This window comes from Schistocerca nitens, chromosome 4 (genome assembly GCF_023898315.1).
Source record: "Schistocerca nitens isolate TAMUIC-IGC-003100 chromosome 4, iqSchNite1.1, whole genome shotgun sequence".
Taxonomy (NCBI): Eukaryota; Metazoa; Arthropoda; class Insecta; order Orthoptera; family Acrididae; genus Schistocerca; species Schistocerca nitens.
In genome coordinates this window covers 493,721,548-493,746,520 of record NC_064617.1, presented here as the reverse complement: position 1 = coordinate 493,746,520, position 24,973 = coordinate 493,721,548, and the positions used below count along the sequence as shown (strand labels likewise).

General features: G+C 40.3%; 1 protein-coding gene across 1 annotated transcript in view; it reads right to left on the bottom strand.

Moving 5' to 3' along the window:
- Positions 1-3,207: 3,207 nt before the first annotated feature.
- The window catches only part of LOC126253421 (hexosaminidase D-like), a 201,151-nt gene continuing 179,385 nt past the window's right edge, over positions 3,208-24,973 (bottom strand). The window contains exon 7 of the mRNA XM_049954748.1: positions 3,208-3,446. Coding sequence (XP_049810705.1) covers positions 3,430-3,446 — 17 coding nt within the window. The 3' untranslated portion in view covers positions 3,208-3,429. The remainder of the gene's footprint in view (positions 3,447-24,973) is intronic.

Here is a 24,973-nt window from a genome sequence, read left to right as displayed (position 1 = left end):
GCTCTTTGAAGTATCTAGCCAAGAGTTCACAATTATGTTTGTTGTTCATAATCAATTTGTCCTGATCATTTTTTAAACAGATGTTGGGTGGTGAGTAACCCCTAAGTTTTGATTTAAATGCCAGATAGAAGCTTCTGGTGGTGTTCTTCTTGAAATTCTCTTCTAGCTCCTTTAATTGATCTCTTTCAAACCTTTGTTTGGTGTTCCTAAATATTTTTGCTGTCGTCCTACTTTGGGTTTTAAATTCTTTGAAGTTCTGTGAGATAGAATTCCACTTGTTCCAAGCTTCAGAACGTTTCCATTAGGCATCTTCACATTCATCATCCCTCCATGGATGTTTCTTTTTCTTAGCAATGAAAATTGTTTGTTTCGCTGCTTCCTGAATCTTTTGAGCCATTTTGTCCCACTCTGAGTTTAACGTGGCAAGTTCATGCTGATACCTCATAACTATTTTTTCACTGGTTTTCAGTTCTTCAATTCTGTATTCTGAGGGTTTTCCTTGTCAGATAATGGTCGGAACAAAATTCTTTCTGCACTTTGACATTCATTATTTCCTTCAGGCTGGCGGTCGCTATGTGATCAATCTGAAATTCTCCTAACATGGGATTGGGTAATCTTCTGTACTCATAGACTTTTATCAGAAACTGGCTTTTCAAGTTAAAAGTATAAAACATGATAGTTTCCACTTACGCCTGCCACGTTATTTGACATCCATAAGTGGAAACAACCATGTTTAATGACTGCATGAAGGCTGTAGACCCAACCCGCATTAACTTAGAAGCTAAAAGCTAGCATAGAACCTTTTTTTTTATGAAGGCATAGTTGTAATAATAGAACATTGTTTTAAATTTTTGGTACCACCTGCAGATGAGGATATTAACCTAACAATGGTTTTAACAATAAATAGTTCTTAAAAGTGGCTGGTTGTTGGAATGGTTTTCCAGGAACCAAATGCTGCACTGTGCAGACTGGATCAATAAACTACTATAGCTGTCATGGACAGATTCTCAATGCTGACATCTTAAAATGCCCTATCTTGGTCCCTAGCAGTTGCTTTACACCTTACTGTTTGGGGGAAATACTAAGACTAAAGTTGCCTCTGAGATGCCAATTACGTCTGCAATATGAGTGATCAAGTGATAGGATTCCCACAGGTTGACAATGTTGGCCTTAGGTATCTCTAAAGAAACATTTAAAAATGTAAGGCTCTGCTCTTAATTCCTTCCTTCCATCTTAACATGGTATGTTTCCACAACTAATATCTCTCTCAAAGTCCTGACTCATGGTCGTCCAGCCCAAACCACTAAGGATAAAAACTTAAGATTGGGAGAGGTGGTTGATCTTATAATGAAGAATGTTTAAGAAGGGAGTGTTCAGAATTCCACTTTTAAGAGGGGTGAAATAGGGGATGATAGGTTTCTTGAAAATATGTCACTATTAAGATTGTTTTGAAGCTAAAACTACAAAGACTGGTATTTGCTTTCTCAGTCTGCAATAAAAAAAAAAAATATGCATTTCAACATTTTTGGAAATTCAATCACTAAGGGGGTAAAATAATGGCTGAAAGTTTGTTTTTTTAATAAATCTTCACTGAAGAACAACTAAAGCATTTTTAGAGGTACACTATTTGATCAAAAGTATCCGGACATGTGGCTGAAAATGACTACCAGTTCATGGCGCCCTCCATTGGTAATACTGGAATTCAATATATGAACGACAGCTCCACTCTCGCAGGCATACATTCAGTCAGGTGCTGAAAGGTTTCTTGGGGAATGGCAGCGCATTCTTCACAGAGTGCTATGCTGAGGAGAGGTATCGATATCGGTCAGTGAGGCCTGGCACGAAGTCGGCATTCCAAAACATCCCAAAGGTGTTCTATAGGATCCAGGTCAGGACTGTGCAGGCCACTCCATCACAGGGATTTTGACACGTAACCACTCCACCACAGGCCGTGCACTATGAACAGGTGCTCGATCATGTTGAAAGATGCAGTTGCCATCCCTGAATTGCTCTTCAACAGTGGGAAGCAAGAAGGCACCCAAGTTTTCTCACCTCCCGCCTAACTGTCAAAACTTGCAGTGGATCCTGATTGCACTTTGGAATTCCTGTGTATTGGTCTGGGTAGATGTCTGCCTATTACACATTACGACCCTCTTCAACTGCCGGTGGTCTCTGTCAGTCAACAGATGAGGACAACCTGTACGCTTTTGTGCTGTACGTGTCCCTTCACCTTTCCACTCCGCTATCACATCAGAAACAGTGGACCTAGGGATGTTTTGGAGTGTGGAAGTCTTGCGTACAGATGTATGACACAAGTGACACCCTATCACCTGATCACGTTCGAAGTCTGTGAGTTCCGCGGGGTGCCCCATTTTGCTCTCTCAAGATGTCTAATGACTACTGAGGTTGATGATATGGAGTACTTGTCAGTAGGTGGCAGCACAATGCGCCTAATAAGAAAAACATGTTTTGGGTATGTCTGGATACTTTTGATCACATAGTGTACATCTATGAAAATTGTTATTTCTTTCTGTTAGAAATAAAAAAAGAAGTGTTTCAATGTTTTTGGAAATTCAGCACATTATGGAAGTGAAACGGGGGATGAGAAGGTTTATGACATTATTATGGAAGCATTTTCAAGGCTAAATCTATGAAACTTTGTTCATGCCTTATCTGTTAGGAATTTAAAAAAATACTTGTTTCACTATTTTTGGAAATTCTATCCCTAAGGGTATGAAAATTTTAGTAAAATATTTTGTAATATTTAAAAAATATTAAGTTAAATCTATGAAAATTGGTATTTCATTTCTCAGGTAGATATAAAGATTTGTATGTTAGGGGATGAAAATTTCTGTCGCCGCAAGAACTCAAGGCATGGTTAACAAAAAACCTTGGACTCCAGCTACCAGAACCACATTTTGGTCAGAAGTGCTTTCAGAAAATACCACCCTAATTTGGCCTTAGTTAGTGTGAAAAGTTTAGATATTGCAATTTATGAACAACATAAAATTTCCATTAAGGAGAAACAAGAGAAATCTGTACAGACAGTACAGTCTATGCAAGCGAAGTGCGAGCGCCAAGCTAGTATGTAATATTTGAGGAAATCTCTCACTCTAAGTAGCCAGCATGTCGAGCTATCATCTAGGATACAATAAATTTGTTAACAACAAGAACCAGATTACTGGTTATTTTTTAATTTTCCTTCCAATGAGTTTCTTTATTCTTTCCAATTACTGAAGTGTAAACCAAAGATGTTAACAATAATTCTTGTGGAAAATTTGCGTAATACATTGTTGAATGTCAATACATTTTCAGGCTCTGGTATCTTACGAAGCTATACTTATCTTACAGTACACTGTCACCTTTGTACAATAAATCAGTCTTCAAAATATCATCACTTTACCATGCTGGTAAACTGTAACTCCTACATCACAAATAGTTGCTTCCTGCAAATAAAATTAAAAGAAAATTACATTTGTCATCTAGAAATTAAGAAAGAAAAAATTAGTTTCTAAATGGTAAATTACCCTGAAAGTTCTATTATGTTTCACTGTTATAGAGTTTGGCAGTTTATTTGTGTTCAGCACTAGACTGGTTGCCACAAACTTTTCAATTCCACTAACAGTCATGACAAGATTGTGCATCAAAGACTATACTTGTAATATGTTTCCACAAGCACAAAGTACTGCCTTTCCTTGACAGCACACATTTGTAATTTGTATTACTTTTGATGTTTTGCAAAAATAAGCACATAAACTTGTATAAAATAAAATTCCACATAGCAAAAAGACATCACCCAATGAACAACAACATAGCATTTTACACTTCCCTGTGCAGAGATGGTTGACACACACACAAATTTTAAGCTTTCGCAACCCAAGGTTGCTTCATCAGGAAAGAGGGAAAGACAAAAGGATGTGGGTTTTAAGGGAGAGGGTAAGGAGTCATTCCAATCCCGGGAGCGGAAAGACTTACCTTAGGGGGAAAAAAAGGACAGGTATACACACGCGCGTGCGCCCGCCCGCCCACACACACACGGGAAGACATACGTAAATGCAAAGAGGTTGGGCAGAGATGTCAGTCGAGGTGGAAGTACAGAGGCAAAGATGATGTTGAATGACAGGTGAGATATTGGGGGGCGGCAACTTGAAATTAACGCTAATTTCAAGTTGCCACCCCTCGTACCTCGAGTGTATACCTGTCCTTTTTTCCCCCTAAGGTAAGTCTTTCTGCGCCTGGTATTGGAATGACTCCTTACCCTTTCCCTTAAAACCCACATCCTTTCGTCTTTCCCTCTCCTTCCCTCTTTCCTGATGAAGCAACCTTGGGTTGTGGAAGCTTGAAATTTGTGTGTGTTTTGTTTATTGTCTCTATCAACATACCAACGCTTTCGTTTGGTAATTTACAGCATTTGTGTGTGTGTGTACTGGCACCTTAAAATGTAGTATTTTTATCGGTGATATGCTTCTAAAAATTTGGACGCAAAAGATTTTTTTCACACACAACATCAAACATTTTTTCAACAATGTCAGTTATTTTTGTTTTCTCCATCCCTGTATACGTAACCTCTTGGATAATCATTTGTATTACATAGCAACCACAAAAATTCCTAGTGCACATATTTTTGAGTAGGTCATCTTCATCTTCATCATGTACAGTGAAGTTCTGTATCTCATTAAGATGATTATGTCAAAATATTGTACTTAAAAATGATCAACCCCATAGATTCTATCATGGAAGCATAAATTACCAATAGAAGTAAAGGTGTAGGACAAAATAAAATAAACACCTGTCATACCCCTTTCTACCTTATGGTGTTTAAGCATATCAAGCAGTGATGAAGAATGTACGTACATCAGTCCGTAACTAACACTGATAAAACTTTGTTACGACTGATCTTTTGGATTCTATGAGAGGCAGGATTGTTGGGAACCACCTTAATGAAAACTACCACCGTTAGATTGTGTTGAGAGGAGCACCATGTCAACTGTAACAAAAGCCTAGATTGGAGAAATCTAATCAACCCCATAGATTCCATTTTGTCTGCCAAGCACAAGTGTCCAGAAGGGCTTTGATGCAGATTGTGCGCGGAATCTGCCTGTTGTCCTTAATCCATGGTTCAAAGAATATCATGTGAGGAAAAGTGAAGCTGAGTCGCACACAGTGCTTTCTAAATCCATGGTGATTTACGGACAAAACCTCTTCTGTCTCAAGGAATTTTATTATATTGGAACTGAGAATATGCCCAGGAATTTTGCAGCAAACCAAACCAGCAGGCTGGTCTACAATTTTCCCATTACAACTTACGTCCTTCATTTTTTGTAAGGGTGGAGTACAGCTGGGAGTTGGACTATGTGTACCCCACGACTGCTACAATAGTTGTGAAGTCCTATAAAAACCCTGAAAAGTGACTGTCAGCTGGTAAAGTTACAATAGGCCCAGCAAGCCAGCAGTGGATAATCTCTTTGCTTTCAATAATCAAGCAAGCCTCAGACCAAATCAAATACAAAAGCAAAACTAAATGCTTGAATACTGTTCACTCGCTAATAAGTATTTTCCACCTCTCTTTTTGTTAGGTCTTTCAGACACAGTTGCAGAATTAGAAGCATATTTATATTTAGCTTTTTTCATGTACAGTATTGTGTTTTAAATAATTTTTTGTCCTCTTTCCTGTACAGTTAATAATGGTTAGTAACTTTCTTGTGTGGTAAGTTATGAAACAGGTTATGGCAGGTTACATGTTTTGCATTCGTCACTTGCTTCTTATTACACTTTGTATCAAACTAATTGTGCACCTATGCATTAGCACATGTTTCTTACAAAAACATCTGATGTATGGTTCCCAATAAATAGTATAAGAGTCTCATAACTTTAGCTTCTTTATAAGCTGCTTTTTTTCATGTACGTTCCAACAAGTTCTGTTACCATAGTTAAATGGAACTCAACTATTTCACTTTGTTATGCTCGGTAATGAGTATGAGAAATTAAAACGCACAGGTTCAGAATGTGAAAAGAAAATTTTCTGTATAATCCTAAAATCCTACACACAGATCTGTTACAGCTCAGCTGTATGTCATTAATTTTCTTTAAACGGTCTTTCTGCCAGTTCCTTCTATCTCAAGCTTATCTCAGGAGCTGCAGGCTGGCATCACCCACACTTCTCATGTCCCATGGCTTTGCTGTCAAAAGCACATCAATTTATTTCACCCGTTACAACAGATAGTACTGCATGCAATGGTTCCACAGTTTTGAAGCCAAGGAAATTGCGATTTTGTAAGTGTAAATTCATTCAGTGTGTAGGGCAATCATCGGCATCCATGGGTTACCAATCAGGAGGGTAGCTAGTTGTATATCTAGAACTTTCTGCTTCTGTAGTTCACTTCTTCAGTTAGTCTTACTAGGATGAGTGTGGATGCAAGAGAAGCTGGCTGCAGTTCACAAACAGCTGAATGTCCTTTTGGCTGCGGTCGGTCACCTCCAGGTTGCTGCCTTTGGGTGTAGTGGTAGCAGAGAATGAGACATCGCACATGACACCTCAGTTGTCGCGTGTTTTGCCCACAGGCTCTGCTTCCAAGGCACCTCCTAATGCACCCGATGCAATGGATCCACCTCACAGCAGGGTGAATGGCGGGTGGAAAATGTTATGCTCATTATGGAGCCCTTTATGCATATAGCGTAGAGGGCTGGGAATAAAGCCCATGTGCACTCCCGGGGGGCCTTGCCTGTGGCTATCAAGTGTGCAGGGTGCAGTTGCCTGCATGTTGTGGCTCCTGTTGGCACCAACGATGCCTGTCGCATGGGTTCTGAGGCGATCCTCCATTTGTACAGGTGGCTGGCGGAGCTGGGGAAGACCTGGCCTCATGCGCGGGGTGCAAGCAGACCTCGCAATTTGCAGCGTTGTTCCCAGGGTTGATCGGGGTCCTTTGGTTAGAAGCTGAGTGGAGGGTCTCAGCCAAAGGCTTTGTCAACTTTGTGATGGTCTTGGTTGTATGGGATTTGTAGGACTCCTCTTGATAGGTCAGGGGTGCACTGCACAAAGGAAGCAGCTACCCAGGTAGCAGAGTACTTGTGGAGTGAACATGACGTTTTTTTTTTAGACTAGGCACTAGTTTGAAGTGCTCTGATGAACACTCATCAATTGATATGCCGCAAGGGAAGTCAAACTGCGTTCAGAAGAAAGGCACTTCGACTGTCACAATTTTATCAGTGAACTGTCGAAGTATTCATAATAAAGTTCCAGGAAAGTTCTTGGTCTCAAATTATTCTTGGGACAGAGAGCTGGCTAAAACCCGAAGTGGAAAGCTCTGAGGTATTTAGCAAGTCATGGAACGTATATCGGAAAGACAGATTATAGGCCATAGAAGAAGGAATGTTCATAGCAGCTGACAAAAATATTGTCTCTATTAAGATCAAAATTGAGTGTGACAGTGAAGTCATCTGGTTGCGTATAACAGGGGCAGGTGAAATCAAGCTAATTCTTGTATGTTTCTACCAGCCACCCTATTCTGCTGTGACAGTTGTAGAGTCATTCAAAGAAAGCCTACAATCAACAGCGCGTATATGGATTCACTACAGGGGCGTTCAGACAGACAGGCGAAATACTTTTGGACACATTATGAAAATTGTCTTGAGCAGCTGGCTCAGCAGCCCATATGCAATGAAAATATCTTGGACTTTGTTGTTACAAATAGGTCAGTCCTTATTGACAGTGTCAGTATAGAAATGGAGATTAATGATCACGATGTCATAGCAACTATGATTAAAAAAGTTAATAAGTCAGTCAAAAAGGCTAGGAGAGGAGCAGTTATTAGCGTCTCACTTAGGGTACTCGCATCACTTAGTTCCAGTAAGATGGATTTAGAGGAATTATAGGCAATGTTTAAGCAGATTGTAAATCGTGGTCTGGAGAGCTATGTGCTAGTAAGTGGATAAAGGATGGAAAAGACCCACCATGGTTTAATAACGATATCTGGCGGATGCTGAGGAGGCAGATGCTGTTTCAATCTCAGTTCAAAAGAGAATCACAAACGACGACAAGCGAAGGTTAGTAGAGATTTGTTTGTCTGTGAAAAGATCAGTGCGTGAAGCATACGACAACAACCACCGTCACTCCATAGCAAAAGATCTGGCAGAGGAAACCCACAAAAATTCTGGTCTTAAGTAAAACGCTAAGCAGGTCTAAGGCTTCCATTTATTCCCTTATTGACCAGTCTGGTGTGGCAGTTGAAGATAGCAAAACTAAAGCTGAAGTTTTAAATTTCTTGTTCAAGAAATCGCTCACATAGGAGAATCTTACAAACATACTGCCATCGGACAGACTCCCATATGGACGACATAGTAATAAGCATACCTGGCATAGAGAAACAAGAGAAAGATTTAAAAGCAAAGCTTGCTTGCATTTATCGTGAATCTCTGGCCCAGGACAAAGTCCCAAGCAACTGGAAAAAAGCGCAGTTAACTCCAGTACAGAAAAATCCCTAACTTCTGCTTGCTGGCAGAATCCTTGAACATATTCCCAGTTCGAATTAAATAAATTTTTTTGAGACTGAAAAGCTTATATCCATATATCAGCACAGTTTCAGAAAGAATCGCTCAGGCGAAACTCAGTTTGCCCCTTTTCTCACGATATATTGAGAACTGTGGATGAAGGGCAACAGGCAAATTCCATATTTCTAGATTTCCAGACAGCATTTGACATGGTGCCCCATTGCTGGCTGTTAACAGAGGTACGATCATATGGAATAAGTTCACAGATTTGTGAGTGGCTCAATGAGTTCTCAAATAATAGAACCCACTATGTTGTCCTCGATAGCCAGTGTTCATCAGAGACAAGGATATCATCAGGAGTGCCCCAGGAAGTATGACAGGATCGCTGTTGTTCTCTATATACATAAATGATTTGGCAGACATGGTGGGCAGCAATATGCAGTTGTTTGCTGATGATGCCGTGGTGTACAGTAAGCTGTCAAAGTTGAGTGACAGTAGGAAGATACAAGACGACTTGGTAAAAATTTCCAGTTGGTGTGATGAATGACAGCTTGCCCTACATTTGGAAAAATGAAAGTTAATACAGAATAAGCAGGAAGATCAAACGAGTACTGTTCGAATACAGCATTACTAGTTTCCTGCTTGTAAATATCTGGGCATAACGTTGCAAAGCAATATGAGATGGAATGAGCATGTGAGACCTGTGTTAGGGAAGGCGAATGGTCAGCTTCGGTTTATTGGGAGAATTTTAGGAAACAGTGGTTCATCTGTAAAGGAGACCGCATATAGGATGCTGGTGTGACCTAGAGTACTGCTCAAGTGTTTGGGATCCCTACCAGGTTGGATTGAAAGAAGACATCAAAGCAATTCAAAGGTGGGCTGCTAGTTTTGTTATGGGCAGGTTCGAACAACACATAAGTGTTAATGGAGATACTTTGGGAATCTCTGGAGGGAAGGTGAGATTCTTTTTGAGAAACACTATTGAGAAAATTTAGTGAAGCAGCATTTGAAGCTGACTGACGAACATTACTACTACTTCTGCCAACATAAACTGTGCATAAGGACAATGAGAATACAAGAAATTAGGGATCATGTGGAGGCATGTGGACAGCTGTTTTTGCCTCACTGTGAGTATAACAGGAAAGGAAATGACAATTAGTGTTACAGGTTACCCTCCCCACACACCTAACGGTGGCTTGCAGAGTAACTGTATAGGTATTTTCGTAGAAAACTGGAATGTTCAAAAATACAACTCATAACCAATTATTTCTAACTTTCTGCTTGAACTGCAGGAAGACAAATGCCAATGATGCAATCAAGTTGGTCGAATCCTAAGTATAGCCATTTCATGATCAAGAAGTGACACTTTTCAATTTGTCTTCACACACACACAAACACACGTTGTGGTGGCACTGCAATTTGACTGGGGAGACAGGCTGTGTCAGCTGAGATAAGCAACGGGGTTGTGTGGGTGGGGGATGTTGCAGGGAGCAGGAGGGAGGGTTAGGCAGCAGGGGCACAGGATAGGAATGTTGTGGTGAGCTCATTCTGTCTGCTGTAAGAGTGGAGTTGTGTCCCATACATATTTTTACAGATGAGTGAGTTGAGAGGGGGAGAGAGAACAGAGGAATTTCCACACACCATTTTACATTGGCATGACCTTCAAAGAGCTGGCCACCCATATGAATGGCCACTGCTAAACTGTGGGCAAGAGCAAAGTTGACCACACCAGCAGGGCACACTGCTGAGCACAACATGCTCAGTTTCAATGCCGCTTCATAAATTGTGACATCAGGTTTCTCCTAACATCAGCGTTTCTGAATCGGTTGGGAAATGTACTAGCAATACATCCTTCTATCTCATAATTCTCCTGCCCTCAATCTCCACTAGCACTGCTCCACACTCACCTCTGCCGTTGCCCCATAACCATAATTTCACTCATCCTGCATTCACACCCTCCTCCCCGCAATATTGCTCTTCCTCTGTGCTATCTCCCCCTCCCAATCCATTCCTTCATGAAGCGTGCTCCACATAATTTGTCCTGCTTACAGCCAGGACAATCTCACCTGCATCACATTCCTATCCCATGTGCCTGTTGCCTGTCCCTCCTATCTGTCGCTCACCTTTCCCCTAACCAGCCCTCCTACTTCCAGAATGCTCTCTTGCCTCTCCCACTCAACCCAACATTACCTCCCACTCTAGTTGAGATCCAGTGCTGAAACAATGTAGAAGCATGAACAAAGATTCCTCCAAAAATTAGCAACAATTTTAGTCTTGTTTATGTGCCCATCAACAACTCAGCACCTTAACTGTTAATCGAGCTGTTATGTTTTACTTCTTAAATTATTTATACACCATCAACTAAATCTGATTTAGGACAAATAGAGATTTTTTTCCCTTTGCAAACGTGATGACTTGTTATTTTCTCAGCAAAAGTTAAATGTGCTAAATCCGCAGAGACATGAAGAGAGCAACATTTTAGAATAGACAGAAATAAAAAGAAGTCAAAAACATCAACCAGAGACCTGAAAGACAAACGTTCACAAATATTCCAACAAAACAACTAGAACTTAAGATCTACTGGCTGAAGGGAACATAACTTATTTACATTCAATATACAGTCACGGTTCTAAAATATCCGTAATGGATAAGCATAATAAATATGGTTGGTTGTGTAAGACTTCAGTAACACACACTTAAATGTGCCCACAGAGGTATTCTCAAAAAACTGTCAACATCAGGCTTTGACATCATGCCCATTAACATGCTGCATGTAAGTAGTCGAAGAGATACATTACTGTGTTGCTTGAGGTTTTCCTGATGGACTAGTTGTAGAAATAGTTGTTGGAAGTCGTCACGAAGTTCCCACAATATTTCATCAGAATAACTGACCAACATCTTGAGAAGTAGCGGCTCTGGTCTCGTAAACTAACAAAACAGCTAGGAGAGCAGTGTGCAGACCACATGCCCTTCCATATCTGCATCCAGTATGCCTGTGTACTGAGGATGACATGGTGGCCTGTCGGTACTGTTGGGACTTCATGACCTGTTCAGGCGGAGTTTAGTTTTTTAATTGACCAACATCTGTTGTGATGAACACCGTGCTGAAACCACCTGTTTATGACAGTCTGAGTAGGAAATACGTAGGCATAAAGGCACTAAATACAGTGGCCAAATAGTGAAGAGGGCAGCTACGCTACCTGTCAGACAATTAACCAGAAGCTTTAGTTCACATTCATACTGTGCACTGCTGTTACCACTCCAGCACCCTCTGTTGGGAGCCGTATGCTGATATATGCGTCCGTACTGGCAAGTGACCATCTTCACTGCTGTCCATATGGCTATGTCGCCACCAAGGTTTCATCCCTCATATGACCAATAGCTCCCCCCTTTGTGCTCACTGTCTTTAATGTTGCCAGCACTGGGATCCCGTACTATGCGAAGTTGGAAATCCTATGTGTGTTCACCAGATTTGCCAAGCTGCGTATATCCACAACTTCCTCAATTATTATGTCTTGGTATGAAAACATCAGTGAAAGAGTTTTGGTAATTTTGTAGTCATAGTTTATCAGATAAGCTGTCTGAATCTGACATTCCTCATGCTCTGTTAACCAACATACTAAGTGTGACACATCGTTGCAAAGGATGGTGACAGCTTTTGGCCTGTAATTGTAAGTCTGTGAGTGTAGGTTTATGGAACACAGTGTGACCCAAGATGCCATAATCTTTTCTTCACACCAACATGTCCTTGAACTGTAGTTTGCCATTTTTCTCCATCTCCACTGTAAATGAGAGACTTTAGATGATGTAGGGGTGCATCCAGCAATGAAATGCTGTGGGGCCAGATTACAAAGGTGTCAACCACATATCACCAAATAAATGTATGTTTTAAATCTGCCAAATGGAGAGAATTTTTTCCTCGAAATCTCCCATAAAAAGATAGTCACAGCAGGTGACAAGGGACTATGCACTGCGAAGGCCGTCAGTCCATTAAAAGTATTGACCATTGAATAAAAAACAGGTTGAGATGAGCACAAGCTTCAATACATCACCAAGTTCCCCATCCAGCCTCTCACCAATGAGCTACAGCTACTCCTACACTGGCGCCTGAGAGAAAAGTGAGACCACATCAAAACTTGTGAGTATATCTGATGGCAAAGGATATAAGTTATTGTGCCATCAAAAGAAGGGGTTCGAGTTGAGTTGGGCAAGTGGTGCTCACATTTCTCTGCCAAAGGGCTCAGATGCGCTGCCAGACGTTTTCTCAAGTTGTGTGTTGGTGTCCCAAAATCACTAGTAATTAGTTGAAGTGGCATGCTATCCTTATTAATCTTAGGCAATTTGTACAGTCTGGGAGGAACGGGTGCCTGTTTATGAAGTCTCTTGGTGCCAACATCAGAGATTGTGCTGTTTCTGTGGAGCTCTAAAGTTCTTCACCATATATGGCCTGTAGGCTCCTTACTTAGTGTGTGATAATGCAGAGTGGTCCAGAAGCTGGCTCATCTAGCATAAGTAGGCTCACAATGTCAGCTGAGAACTTATACTTGGTCCTTCAGATATACGAGGGTTGAATGAAAAGTAATGCCTCCACCTTCATTAATTGTGTTTGGATGGGAATATTGTAATAAACGCATAAATAATCCTTAGAATGTGATCTTTAGTTACCAATATTCACTTTTCCACATAATCACCAGCCAATTGGATACATTTCTGCCAATGATAAACAAGTTTTCTGAAGCCGTCACGAAGAAGTCTACACTCTCTTTCTGCAACCACAGTCTCTCAGTTCTCTCAACATCTTCTTCAAAAGCATAATGGTGTCTCCACAGATTTTATTTCATTATTGGGAACAAATGGAAATCAGACGATCAATCTGTCAACATTTTGCTTGTGAAACTCAGTGATTGCTGTCACAGGACGTCCAACTCTTTGTTTGTCATGTAGGTCAGAGTGTGTTCCCACCTCAACATCTTTAAAGCTACTCGCCCAATGACGCACAGTACTCATATTAACACAATCACCAGAAACTGCTTTCATTTTCAGATGAATCTCCTTTGGGGTGACACCTTCTGCTGTCAAGAATTCAGTGACTGCACATTGCTTTAATCACATTGACCAACCATCTGCGCAGGGTTCCATACTTTACACTGTAACAACACAACTGTCCAATGCTAAGGCTTCCCGCCAACTGGTGCTGTAGAGAAGAAGCTACGGAACAAGCCAGTAGTTGCCGCATACCAATGCTGCCAATTGTTGCAAAGTTACGAAGGTGGAGGCGTTACTTTTCAGTCAACCATCGTACTTGAGAGTTTCAACACGGTCTAATTTTTCATTTTTGTGTCACTGCCACTGGAAAGGAAACTTGTTGATTTGTTTCAAGTGCTTGCTTACCTCAACCTATTATTTATTCAGTGACTAATACTTTGAACAGACTGTTGTTGCAATGGTTACTCCCTTGTCATCCATTTTTATGGAATATTTCAAGGAGAGAGTACTCCAGTGTTAAAATGTGGGTGCTTTTGGTGATATATGGGTGACATATATTCATTCTGACCCCATGGCACTGCATTGTTCGATATTTCTACAACAACTAAATTCTCTTCATTTTAATATAAAGTTTACAATGGAGATAGAAAAAAATCATGAACTACTGTTCCTGGACACGTTGGTGCAGAGAAAGTATGATGTCACCACATGCCACACTGTTTTCCATAAACCTACACACACACAGACATACTTACAGGCCACCACTTATCATCATCCTTCACCATGAAGTGGCATGCTTAGAACGTTGGTCCACACAGCAAGGGGCATATTGGATTCAGACAACTTAAGAGTATTCCTACTGGGAGTTTCACTACGCCTTACACACTGACACATGTTAAACAATGTGAAGAATTGGAGGAAAGTGAAGAACAAAGAGGAATTGTCGTCTTGTGATATGTCAGTGGCGGAAAAAAAAAAAAAAAAGAAAGGGCTCTGAGCACTATGGGACTTTACATCTGAGGTCATCAGTCCCCTAGAACTTAGAACTACTTAAACCTAACTAACCTAAGAAAGAGACACACATCCATGCCCTAGGCAGGATTCGAACCTGCGACCATAGCCGTCACTCGGTTCCAGACTGAAGCGCCTAGAACTGCTCGGCCACTCTGGCCAGCTCAGTGGTGTATCTTTGCAATAGGAAGATTACTGAAGAAATAGTAAGTTAAATGCACCATCCGTCCGCCATTCAGCTCTCCTAGGTTCAATGAAAAAATCTTGGTTTAAGGAGGCCTGCTCTCTTTAAGATTCCTTGTAGCTACAGGAAATCATACAGTGGACAAATGTTTCACACCATAGAAGACAGGTGTATTGAACATCAACAACAATCTCATCTGGACCAGCCAGAGAACTCTGCAGAGACTGCACATTATCTCAGTATGGGGCACAATATGGACTACAAAAATACCATAACTCTCTCAGTGATGTCTTCGTAGTAGGACAACATATTTAGACAAGTGGTGGAATGCACTGCTCAACAGATCTCCTGAACAGACACAAGATCCCAACTTAGCACTGCATGGAATCCAACGCTAGCAATGTTATTAAAGTCACAGGGAATGATTGGTTATACAAGGGATGAAGCTCAGTTGAGGACATAGTTATTTGTGACAATGGCAAGGATGATCACATACCAGCTTAGATGTGCATGTCAGCATGTGGCTCATGACAAAGGGTGCTGGAATGGCCAACAGTAGTGCACAGTATGAATGATAGCACTTGCACTGAAGCTCTTTGTTCATTGTCCAACAGGTGGCATAGCTGTCCTTCCCACTACCGATCAATAAATCTTCATTATAAGCCACCAAATATTGTGCCTTCACACCTGCATGTTTTCTACTTCAACTGACATAAATACTAGGCTTCATTCATTGTTCAGCAGTGTGCTCATCACACCTGAAGATGTCCATCAACTGCGCCAATGAAATATTGTGGGTATTTCACAACATCCAACATTGTATCTGTGAACCATTTCTACAAGATCTGTAACTGTTTAATTGTGCTTTTTGTGACAAAATAATGGAAACAGTAACAACTGTAAATTTGCAGTAATCGTTCAGACTTAACTTGACCGAAATGACAACATTAAAAAGATGTAGAAAAAGCAGATGCCAGGCTGAGATTCTTTGGAAAAATGTAATTTATCCACAAAAGAATTGGCTTATAAAATACTCATTTGACTATCGTTCACTGGTGTAGAACCTTCACAGCATTTAAAGCATGAAACTGAACATCTTACAGTAATAATTCATTTAGTTAACCGATTTTTGGCTTAAAAGACAATCACCATTGTGATTAAACCTACAATACTGGCAAGCAAGATTGAGAAAGATATTATGCGTAGAGAGGTGCAAAAAAGTAACTTAAAGGTAAATGTAAAGAGAACAAACCAAAACAACATTAGAACTAAACATACAAAAGAGCATATGGGTGTGCACTATCATGAGGATGAGGAGGAGGAGGACTACATTCAACTGAAGAGATGATGTTCATGTGGTAATCAACCTAATAATTATATAACAATTTATATTAAATTAACAATCTCAGTAAAATAAATACAACACATAAGTTTAAGAGCGACGCAGAAACAGAGCAAAAGATATCATTGAAAACTGTAACAGTAAATACATAAAAATAAGCTGTACAATCAGTAAGTATCAAGAGTGCACTTACTACAGGTTCGGAATGTTGTTGTTGTTGTGGTCTTCAGTCCTGAGACTGGTTTGATGCAGCTCTCCATGCTACTCTATCCTGTGCAAGCTTCTTCATCTCCCAGTACCTACTGCAACCTACATCCTTCTGAATCTGCTTAGTGTATTCATCTCTTGCTCTCCCTCTACGACTTTTACCCTCCACGCTGCCCTCCAATGCTAAATTTGTGATCCCTTGATGCCTCAAAACATGTCCTACCAACCGATCCCTTCTCCTAGTCAAGTTGTGCCACAAACTTCTCTTCTCCCCAATCCTATTCAACACCTCTTCATTAGTTATGTGATCTACCCATCTAATCTTCAGCATTCTTCTGTAGCACCACATTTCGAAAGCTTCTATTCTCTTCTTGTCCAAACTAGTTATCGTCCATGTTTCACTTCCATACATGGCTACACTCCATACAAATACTTTCAGAAACAACTTCCTGACACTTAAGTCTATACTCAACGTTAACAAATTTCTCTTCTTCAGAAACGATTTCCTTACCATTGCCAGTCTACATTTTATATCCTCTGTACTTCGACCATCATAAGTTATTTTGCTCCCTAAATAGCAAAACTCCTTTACTACTTTAAGTACCTCATTTCCTAATCTAATTCCCTCAGCATCACCCGACTTAATTCGACTACATTCCATTATCCTTGTTTTGCTTTTGTTGATGTTCATCTTATATCCTCTTTTCAAGACACTGTCCATTCCGTTCAACTGCTCTTCCAAGTCCTTTGCTGTCTCTGACAGAATTACAATGTCATCGGCGAACCTCAAAGTTTTTACTTCTTCTCCATGAATTTTAATACCTACTCCCAATTTTTCTTTTGCTTCCTTTACTGCTTGCTCAATATACAGATTGAATAACATCGGGGAGAGGCTACAACCCTGTCTCACTCCTTTCCCAACCACTGCTTCCCATTCATGCCCCTCGACTCTTATAACTGCCATCTGGTTTCTGCACAATTTGTAAATAGCCTTTCGCACCCTGTATTTTACCCCTACCACCTTCAGAATTTGAAAGAGAGTATTCCAGTTTACATTGTCAAAAGCTTTCTCTAAGTCTACAAATGCTAGAAACGTAGGTTTGCCTTTCCTTAATCTTTCTTCTAAGATAAGTCGTAAGGTTAGTATTGCCTCACGTGTTCCAACATTTCTACGGAATCCAAACTGATCTTCCCCGAGGTCCGCTTCTACCAGTTTTTCCATTCGTCTGTAAAGAATTCGCGTTAGTATTTTGCAGCTGTGACTTATTAAACTGATAGTTCGGTAATTTTCGCATCTGTCAACACCTGCTTTCTTTGGGATTGGAATTATTATATTCTTCTTGAAGTCTGAGGGTATTTCGCCTGTCTCATACATCTTGCTCTCAAGATGGTAGAGTTTTGTCAGGACTGGCTCTCCCAAGGCCGTCAGTAGTTCTAATGGAATGTTGTCTACTCCCGGGGCCTTGTTTCAACTCACGTCTTTCAGTGCTCTGTCAAACTCTTCACGCAGTATCGTATCTCCCATTTCGTCTTCATCTGCATCCTCTTCCATTTCCATAATATTGTCCTCAAGCACATCACCCTTGTATAAACCCTCTATATACTCCTTCCACCTTTCTGCCATCCCTTCTTTGCTTAGAACTAGGTTTCCATCTGAGTTCTTGATATTCATACAAGTGGTTCTCTGCTCTCCAAAGGTCTCTTTAATTTTCCTGTAGGCAGTATCTATCTTACCCCTAGTAAGACAAGCCTCTACATTCTTACATTTGTCCTCTAGCCATCCCTGCTTAGCCATTTTGCACTTCCTGTCGATCTCATTTTTTGAGACGTTTGTATTCCTTTTTAGCTGCTTCATTTACTGCATTTTTGTATTTTCTCCTTTCATCAATTAAATTCAATATTTCTTCTGTTACCCAAGGATTTATATTAGCCCTCGTCTTTTTACCTACTTGATCCTCTGCTGCCTTCACTACTTCATCCCTCAGAGCTACCCATTCTTCTTCTACTGTATTTCTTTCCCCCATTCCTGTCAATTGTTCCCTTATGCTCTCCCTGAAACTCTCTACAACCTCTGTTTCTTTCAGTTTATCCAGGTCCCAACCCCTTAAATTCCCACCTTTTTGCAGTTTCTTCAGTTTCAATCTGCAGTTCATAACCAATAGATTGTGGTCAGAATCCACATCTGCCCCTGGAAATGTCTTACAATTTAAAACCTGGTTCCTAAATCTCTGTCTTACCATTATATAATCTATCTGATACCTTTTAGTATCTCCAGGATTCTTCCAGGTATACAACCTTCTTTTATGATTCTTGAACCAAGTGTTAGCTATGATTAAGTCATGCTCTGTGCAAAATTCTACAAGGCGGCTTCCTCTTTCATTTCTTCCCCCCAATCCATATTCTCCTACTATGTTTCGTTCTCTCCCTTTTCCTACTGACGAATTCCAGTCACCCATGACTATTAAATTTTCGTCTCCCTTCACTACCTGAATAATTTCTTTTATCTCGTCATACATTTCATCTATTTCTTCATCATCTGCACAGCTAGTTGGCATATAAACTTGTACTACTGTAGTAGGCATGGGCTTTGTGTCTATCTTGGCCACAATAATGCGTTCACTATGCTGTTTGTAGTAGCTAATCCGCACTCCTATTTTTTTATTCATTATTAAACCTACTCCTGCATTACCCCTATTTGATTTTGTATTTATAACCCTGTATTCACCTGACCAAAAGTCCTGTTCCTCCTGCCGCCGAACTTCACTAATTCCCACTATATCTAACTTTAACCTATCCATTTCCCTTTTTAAATTTTCTAACCTACCTGCCCAATTAAGGGATCTGACATTCCACGCTCCGATCCGTAGAACGCCAGTTTTCTTTCTCCTGATAACGACGTCCTCTTGAGTAGTCCCCGCCCGGAGATCCGAATGGGGGACTATTTTACCTCCGGAATATTTTACCCAAGAGGACGCCATCATCATTTAATCATACAGTAAAGCTGCATTTCCTCAGGAAAAATTACGGCTGTAGTTTTCCCTTGCTTTCAGCCGTTCGCAGTACTAGCACAGCAAGGCCGTTTTGGTTAATGTTACAAGGCCAGATCAGTCCATCATCCAGACTGTTGCCCCTGCAACTACTGAAAAGGCTGCTGCCCCTCTTCAGGAACCACATGTTTGTCTGGCCTCTCAACAGATACCCCTCCGTTGTGGTTGCACCTACAGTACGGCCATCTGTATCGCTGAGGCACGCAAGGCTCCCCACCAACGGCAAGGTCCATGGTTCATGGGGGGAGGTTCGGAATACATGTAATAAAACTAAATGTTCAAGTTGTTTTGTCACCTAAAATACATCGAGAAGGAGAAATATGGGCCGCAAATTATTCCAATTTCCTGAGGGGATATGGATGGAATGAGTAGTTCAATGAAAGCCAGTGGAGACCACAATGTGTTAAAAATATTATGAAACTTCATATATTCCCACTGGATATAGTTCAAAAGGTCAACCAAAATATTGTCCATAGTTGTGTAACACAGAGAAAAGTCCTCAATTAAGGAGATGCAGTCTTAGACGAAGGATGGATTAAACATCTCAATTCTTTGTCAGATGTGGTCCTGCGGATGTGGTATGCTGTTGCCCTTCTTCTGATCTCTGAACTGACTTGCCCACCCATTGATAGGTGGACATACAGATTAACGTGGGCTCTGGACCATGGTGCAACTCAGCATTTTTCACATTAACAAACATTGCAAAATAAGTGACAAGTAACAGATAAAAATCAAAGGACTGACCAGGGATCAAACCATGATCATTGGATCTTTATACCAATGAGCCACCAGGATCCACTCTGTCACATTAAGTTGTCTAAATTTTTCAGTAAAGGCGAAACATTTCGGTGGCAATAAAGGCAGGAGGGCTTTGAAATTGTGCCCTTCTTTTGTAAACAATGAGAACGGCAAATATGAATTAAAATATGGACAATTCAAAACAGTAAACTCGCATTACTTTGCTGGGGAAAGTCTGTTGGAGGCTCGTTTGTCAGCCAACAAGTGATGGGGTGGGGACTGCCAAAGACCCCTGTGCATGTTCAACAATTGCTTCCACTTCCCCAAATCCATCTTTAATCTGTTCTGCACAAAATAGCAGTTTCAGATTAATAAAAGTATCTTTCTTAGCCCTAGTACAAACCAAATACAAATACTTCCTCTGCAAGTCTTTTAATTAGCTTTCTTGCTTGCATTAGGATTTATTTTTCCACGCTGCAATTGTCCTGGCTTTTGGGTGAGATTCCTGGCATCTCCCAGCATCCTGCATGATATGTTTCATGGTGAATCATCAGCCATGGTGTCACACACTCCAACTTCGGAATCACTTTATGGGCATTACCACACTACAACTGCTACATTGGCTTGACATGGTAGCCAGTTCCATACTACAGTGGCCCAAATGTGACAGAGACACTGCTTGCCATAAACAAACTGTGCAGTTGCTGCATGGTCAGGGGCTACCACCATGCAAGGACATGAACTCCTCCCCCTTCCACCCCCCACCCCACCCCCCTCAGCACCCAGTTGGCTGGCTACAAATTGATTTTTTGGGCACTTATGGAAACAATGCTCAAGATGGAACTGTATTTCTATGGGGAAGTATTCCATGTCAGGCATTATTCACTGCATTGTCTAAAACGAAGAGGGGGACCTCATTTACAATTTATGCCAGGGGTAAATATGGGGATAGCCAAAATCAGAGTTCTTTGGGACAGCCAGGTCATCACTGATGTGAGAAGTCCTCGAGTCTGAGACAAAGGAAAATAAAAGAAGAGTACTACAGAATGGAGCTGCAGAAGTGCTCCAATGGTTTGGGGGTCCTGCATTTACCACTCGCGTGCACACAAAAAAGTTGTGGGACCACTGGGTGTATGACGACTTCATTTTGAATGCATCAGTGGCCTTGGGCAAAGTAACAATTTGTTTAGTTCCTGTGTTTTCAAAGTCACATACCAAACTTTAATCCGCAATTAAGGTGCACTTAATTCCTTTCTATTTTCAGTTGTTGTCTGTAACGGTATTCTCCACATATCATGTACATTTTAGGTACCGGAAGGTTATAATCAAAGTGCAGCTATTCACAGAGGTCCAGTGTGGGCTATAATTATTGTACAGCAGCAAAGACTGGTAGATACGCTAATGCATTAATGCGGAACCAATATGTGCTGGAAAAAATTAGTTCAAATTTTGGCCACCACGTGTAAATCTGGCACTGTAGGTCATATTAGATTAGATATACTTTTTGTTCCAATTGATCCACAGTGAGGAGATTCTCTGGGATGTGGAACATGTCAAAGAACAAGAACACAAAATAAATATCTAGAAAATAAAAACATATATGCTAATGTACCTTCCACAGATCCCAAATGAAATTCCCTAGTGGATGTGGAGTAACCGTAAAAAAAAGATAAAATCTTAAGCATATTACATTAAAAAGGATATAAAACTTGTCACCAAATATCAAATGTTCTATATACTTAGGCGCGTATGATAATTCTTAGGCTATTATAGCCACACAACACCAAATAAAAAGATAAAATACAAACTATTTTTCAGCACTTATTTACAATGATCCCCCCCCCCAATGAACCATGGACCTTGCCGTTGGTGGGGAGGCTTGCGTGCCTCAACGACACAGATAGCCATACCGTAGGTGCAACCACAACAGAGGGGTATCTGTTGAGAGGCTGGTTCCTGAAGAGGGGCAGCAGCCTTTTCAGTAGTTGCAGGGGCAACAGCCTGGATGATTGACTGATCTGGCCCTGTAACAAATCTGGCCCTGTAACACTAACCAAAACGGCCTTGCATGTCCTCATATTTTAGGCAAATACGGGTAGGAGAATGCTGAAGATTAGATGGGTAGATCATGTAACTAATGAGGAGGTACTGAACAGAATTGGGGAGAAGAGGAATTTGTGGCACAACTTGACTAGAAGAAGGGATTGGTTGGTAGGATATGTTCTAAGGCACCAAGGGTTCACCAATTTAGTATTGGAGGGCAGCGGGGAGGGTAAAAATAGTAGAGGGGGGCCAAGAGATTAATATATTAAGCAGATTCAGAAGGATGTAGGTTGCAGTAGGTACTGGGAGATGAAAAGGCTTGAGGATAGAGCAGCATGGAGAGCTGCATCAAACCAGTCTCTGGACTGAAGACCACAACAACATACTGGTAGGAAACCTTTTACACATTCTGAACTGCATATAGTGTGTTTCTTCAAGGTTTAGTGACAGAGTTACTATTTATTGCAATGTTTGTATCATCTGTGAACAAAACAAACATGGCATCTGATGATGTTGCTGATGAAAGGTCACTGATATATTCAAGAAAAAGTGAGGGGCCCTAAGATGGAACCTTGGGAGACACACCATGTTATTGGTTCCCAGTTGGATAATGCCTGATAGCTTAATACACATCTGTTTCCTAATGACACCCTTTCTTTTCTACCAGAGATCTAGGATTTGAACCATTTTGCAATGTTTCCTATTACACCATAATATTCGAATTTACTTAAAAGGATATTGTAATTTACACAGTCAAATGCTTTTGACAGATCACAAAATATACCAGTAACCTGTAATTTGATGTCTAATGGATTAAGCACATTCTCACTGTATGTGCAGATACGGCTTATCAATATCGCAACCTTTTATAAATCCAAATTGTGACTTGGATAATGTTTCATTTGTGGTCATATATTTAAGAAGACGACTGTTTATTATCTTTTCTAAAATTTTTGAGAATTTGGACAAAAGTGAATTTGCACACAAGTTTGATGGTATTTCTTCGTCTCCTTTCTTGCACAAAGACTCAACTTCGGCATATTTCAACTACCCAGGAAATGCATCACTGATAAAAGACTGTTTACACAAATAACTTAAAAACTAACTGTGTTGATATATTATCATAGCCACTAGAATTTTATATTTTAACGATATTGTGGTGGACATAACTTTACTGGTGTTGTGAGAGTCATACTCATGTTATTGCAGTTATTTGTAGTAACTGGTCTGAGATATTCCATGGCAGAGTCAGCTGAACCTGTCAAAGCAACACTGTACACATCTGTTAAAGCAACACTGTACACATCTGTTACCCATGTATCATTTACTCTTAATGCTATGTGCTCTGATTCCACCAGTCTCTTTGTTCACTGTATCCCACATTGTCTTTAATTTGTTATCTGATGTGACTATCTTTTTTTGATAATGCATTTGCTTTGATATCTGTATTACTATCTACAATATTTTGCAGTATGTTTTGTAATGGTCTATTGCATTTACATCAGAGCTGTTTTAGACAGACATATTTTCCTTTGCGTCTTACAGGATACCTTTATTCCCTGACTAATCCATGGCTTTTTTTTTATAGACTCTGGTCTAATCTGGGTTAGTTTTGGTTGAAAACAGTTTTCAGATAAGTTAAGGACATCATTAATAAAAGTGTTTTATTTCTCACTCATAGTATGAGCATTGTACACATTACTCTAATTCATGTCTTTGAGTAGTTTCCTAAAACAATCAATTTTTTGCTTACTGACTACCCTATTTAACTCAGATTTAGTAGATTTTATATCCTGATCAGTATTAACATTTAGCAAAAGGAACTGCATGTCATGGTCCGAGAGGCTACTAATTATTGATTTTATAATATAATTTTGTTCATTAAACATTTCCATAAACTTATTATCAATGGCCAATCTTTAAGCCCGTAGCTATTCTAGTTGAAAACTTAACAGTATGAATTAAGTTGAGCGACAATGCTACTGACTGCACTAAATTCTTAATGGAAGAGTTTTCCAGGAAATCTACAATAAAATCACTAGCAACCACTAATTCTTTCTTTTTTGGTGTTAAGTCGGCCAACAGAGCATCAAAGTGATTTATGCACATATTAAAACTACATGCTGGTATTCTGTACACACTTAATATTATGAGTGATTTATTATGAAATTCTGTTGTACATGCTTCCGTATGCTGCTCAAGGCAAAATTTATGACTGTCTATTTTATTAAATTTATGGCAATTCCTTATGAATGCGGCAACTCCTCCATCCTCCATTTCGGTCATACAAAAGTGAGAAGCTAACCTAAATCCTGTAACATTTAATACATCTATACCAATCCAATGGTCACATGATGTTCAGACGGGCAGATTATGCCAATTGTGTTGGATGACTAAGACTGTTTTTATGACAGAATGAGATCCACACTGTCATTTGACAAGCCATAACGTGAGTGGACAATATGGCTATCTAGAAGAGAGACCATGTGATGTTGGTGAAACTGTTTTCTGTGAATGACAACAATTACGGTGCTGCATTGAGGGAGTACTGTTGACTGAAAGTCTGAGTAAAGGCCTGATGACATTAAATGGTTTATGGGCGATGATAAAGACATTCAAAAACATGGCTGAGCTTGGTGTGGCACCTGGAAGAGGAAGGTGTCCTATCCTGCTGGAAGTTATTGATGAGGTTTCTGTTGCTGTAACTGACCATGCAGCACATCCCCAGGAAGTGCTAGTGCTCTTGCAGTGTCACAAGAATTTTCCATCGCATGCTCAACAGTACGGAAAGTTTTGTGGTCTATTTTACACTGGTACCCATACAAGACTGAGATTGTGCAGCAAATAAAACTTCATGATCCACAGCAACATTCTGAATTTGCTCTTAGGTTTATGGCTGAGCAATATTCTCAGGAGTGAGGCACAATT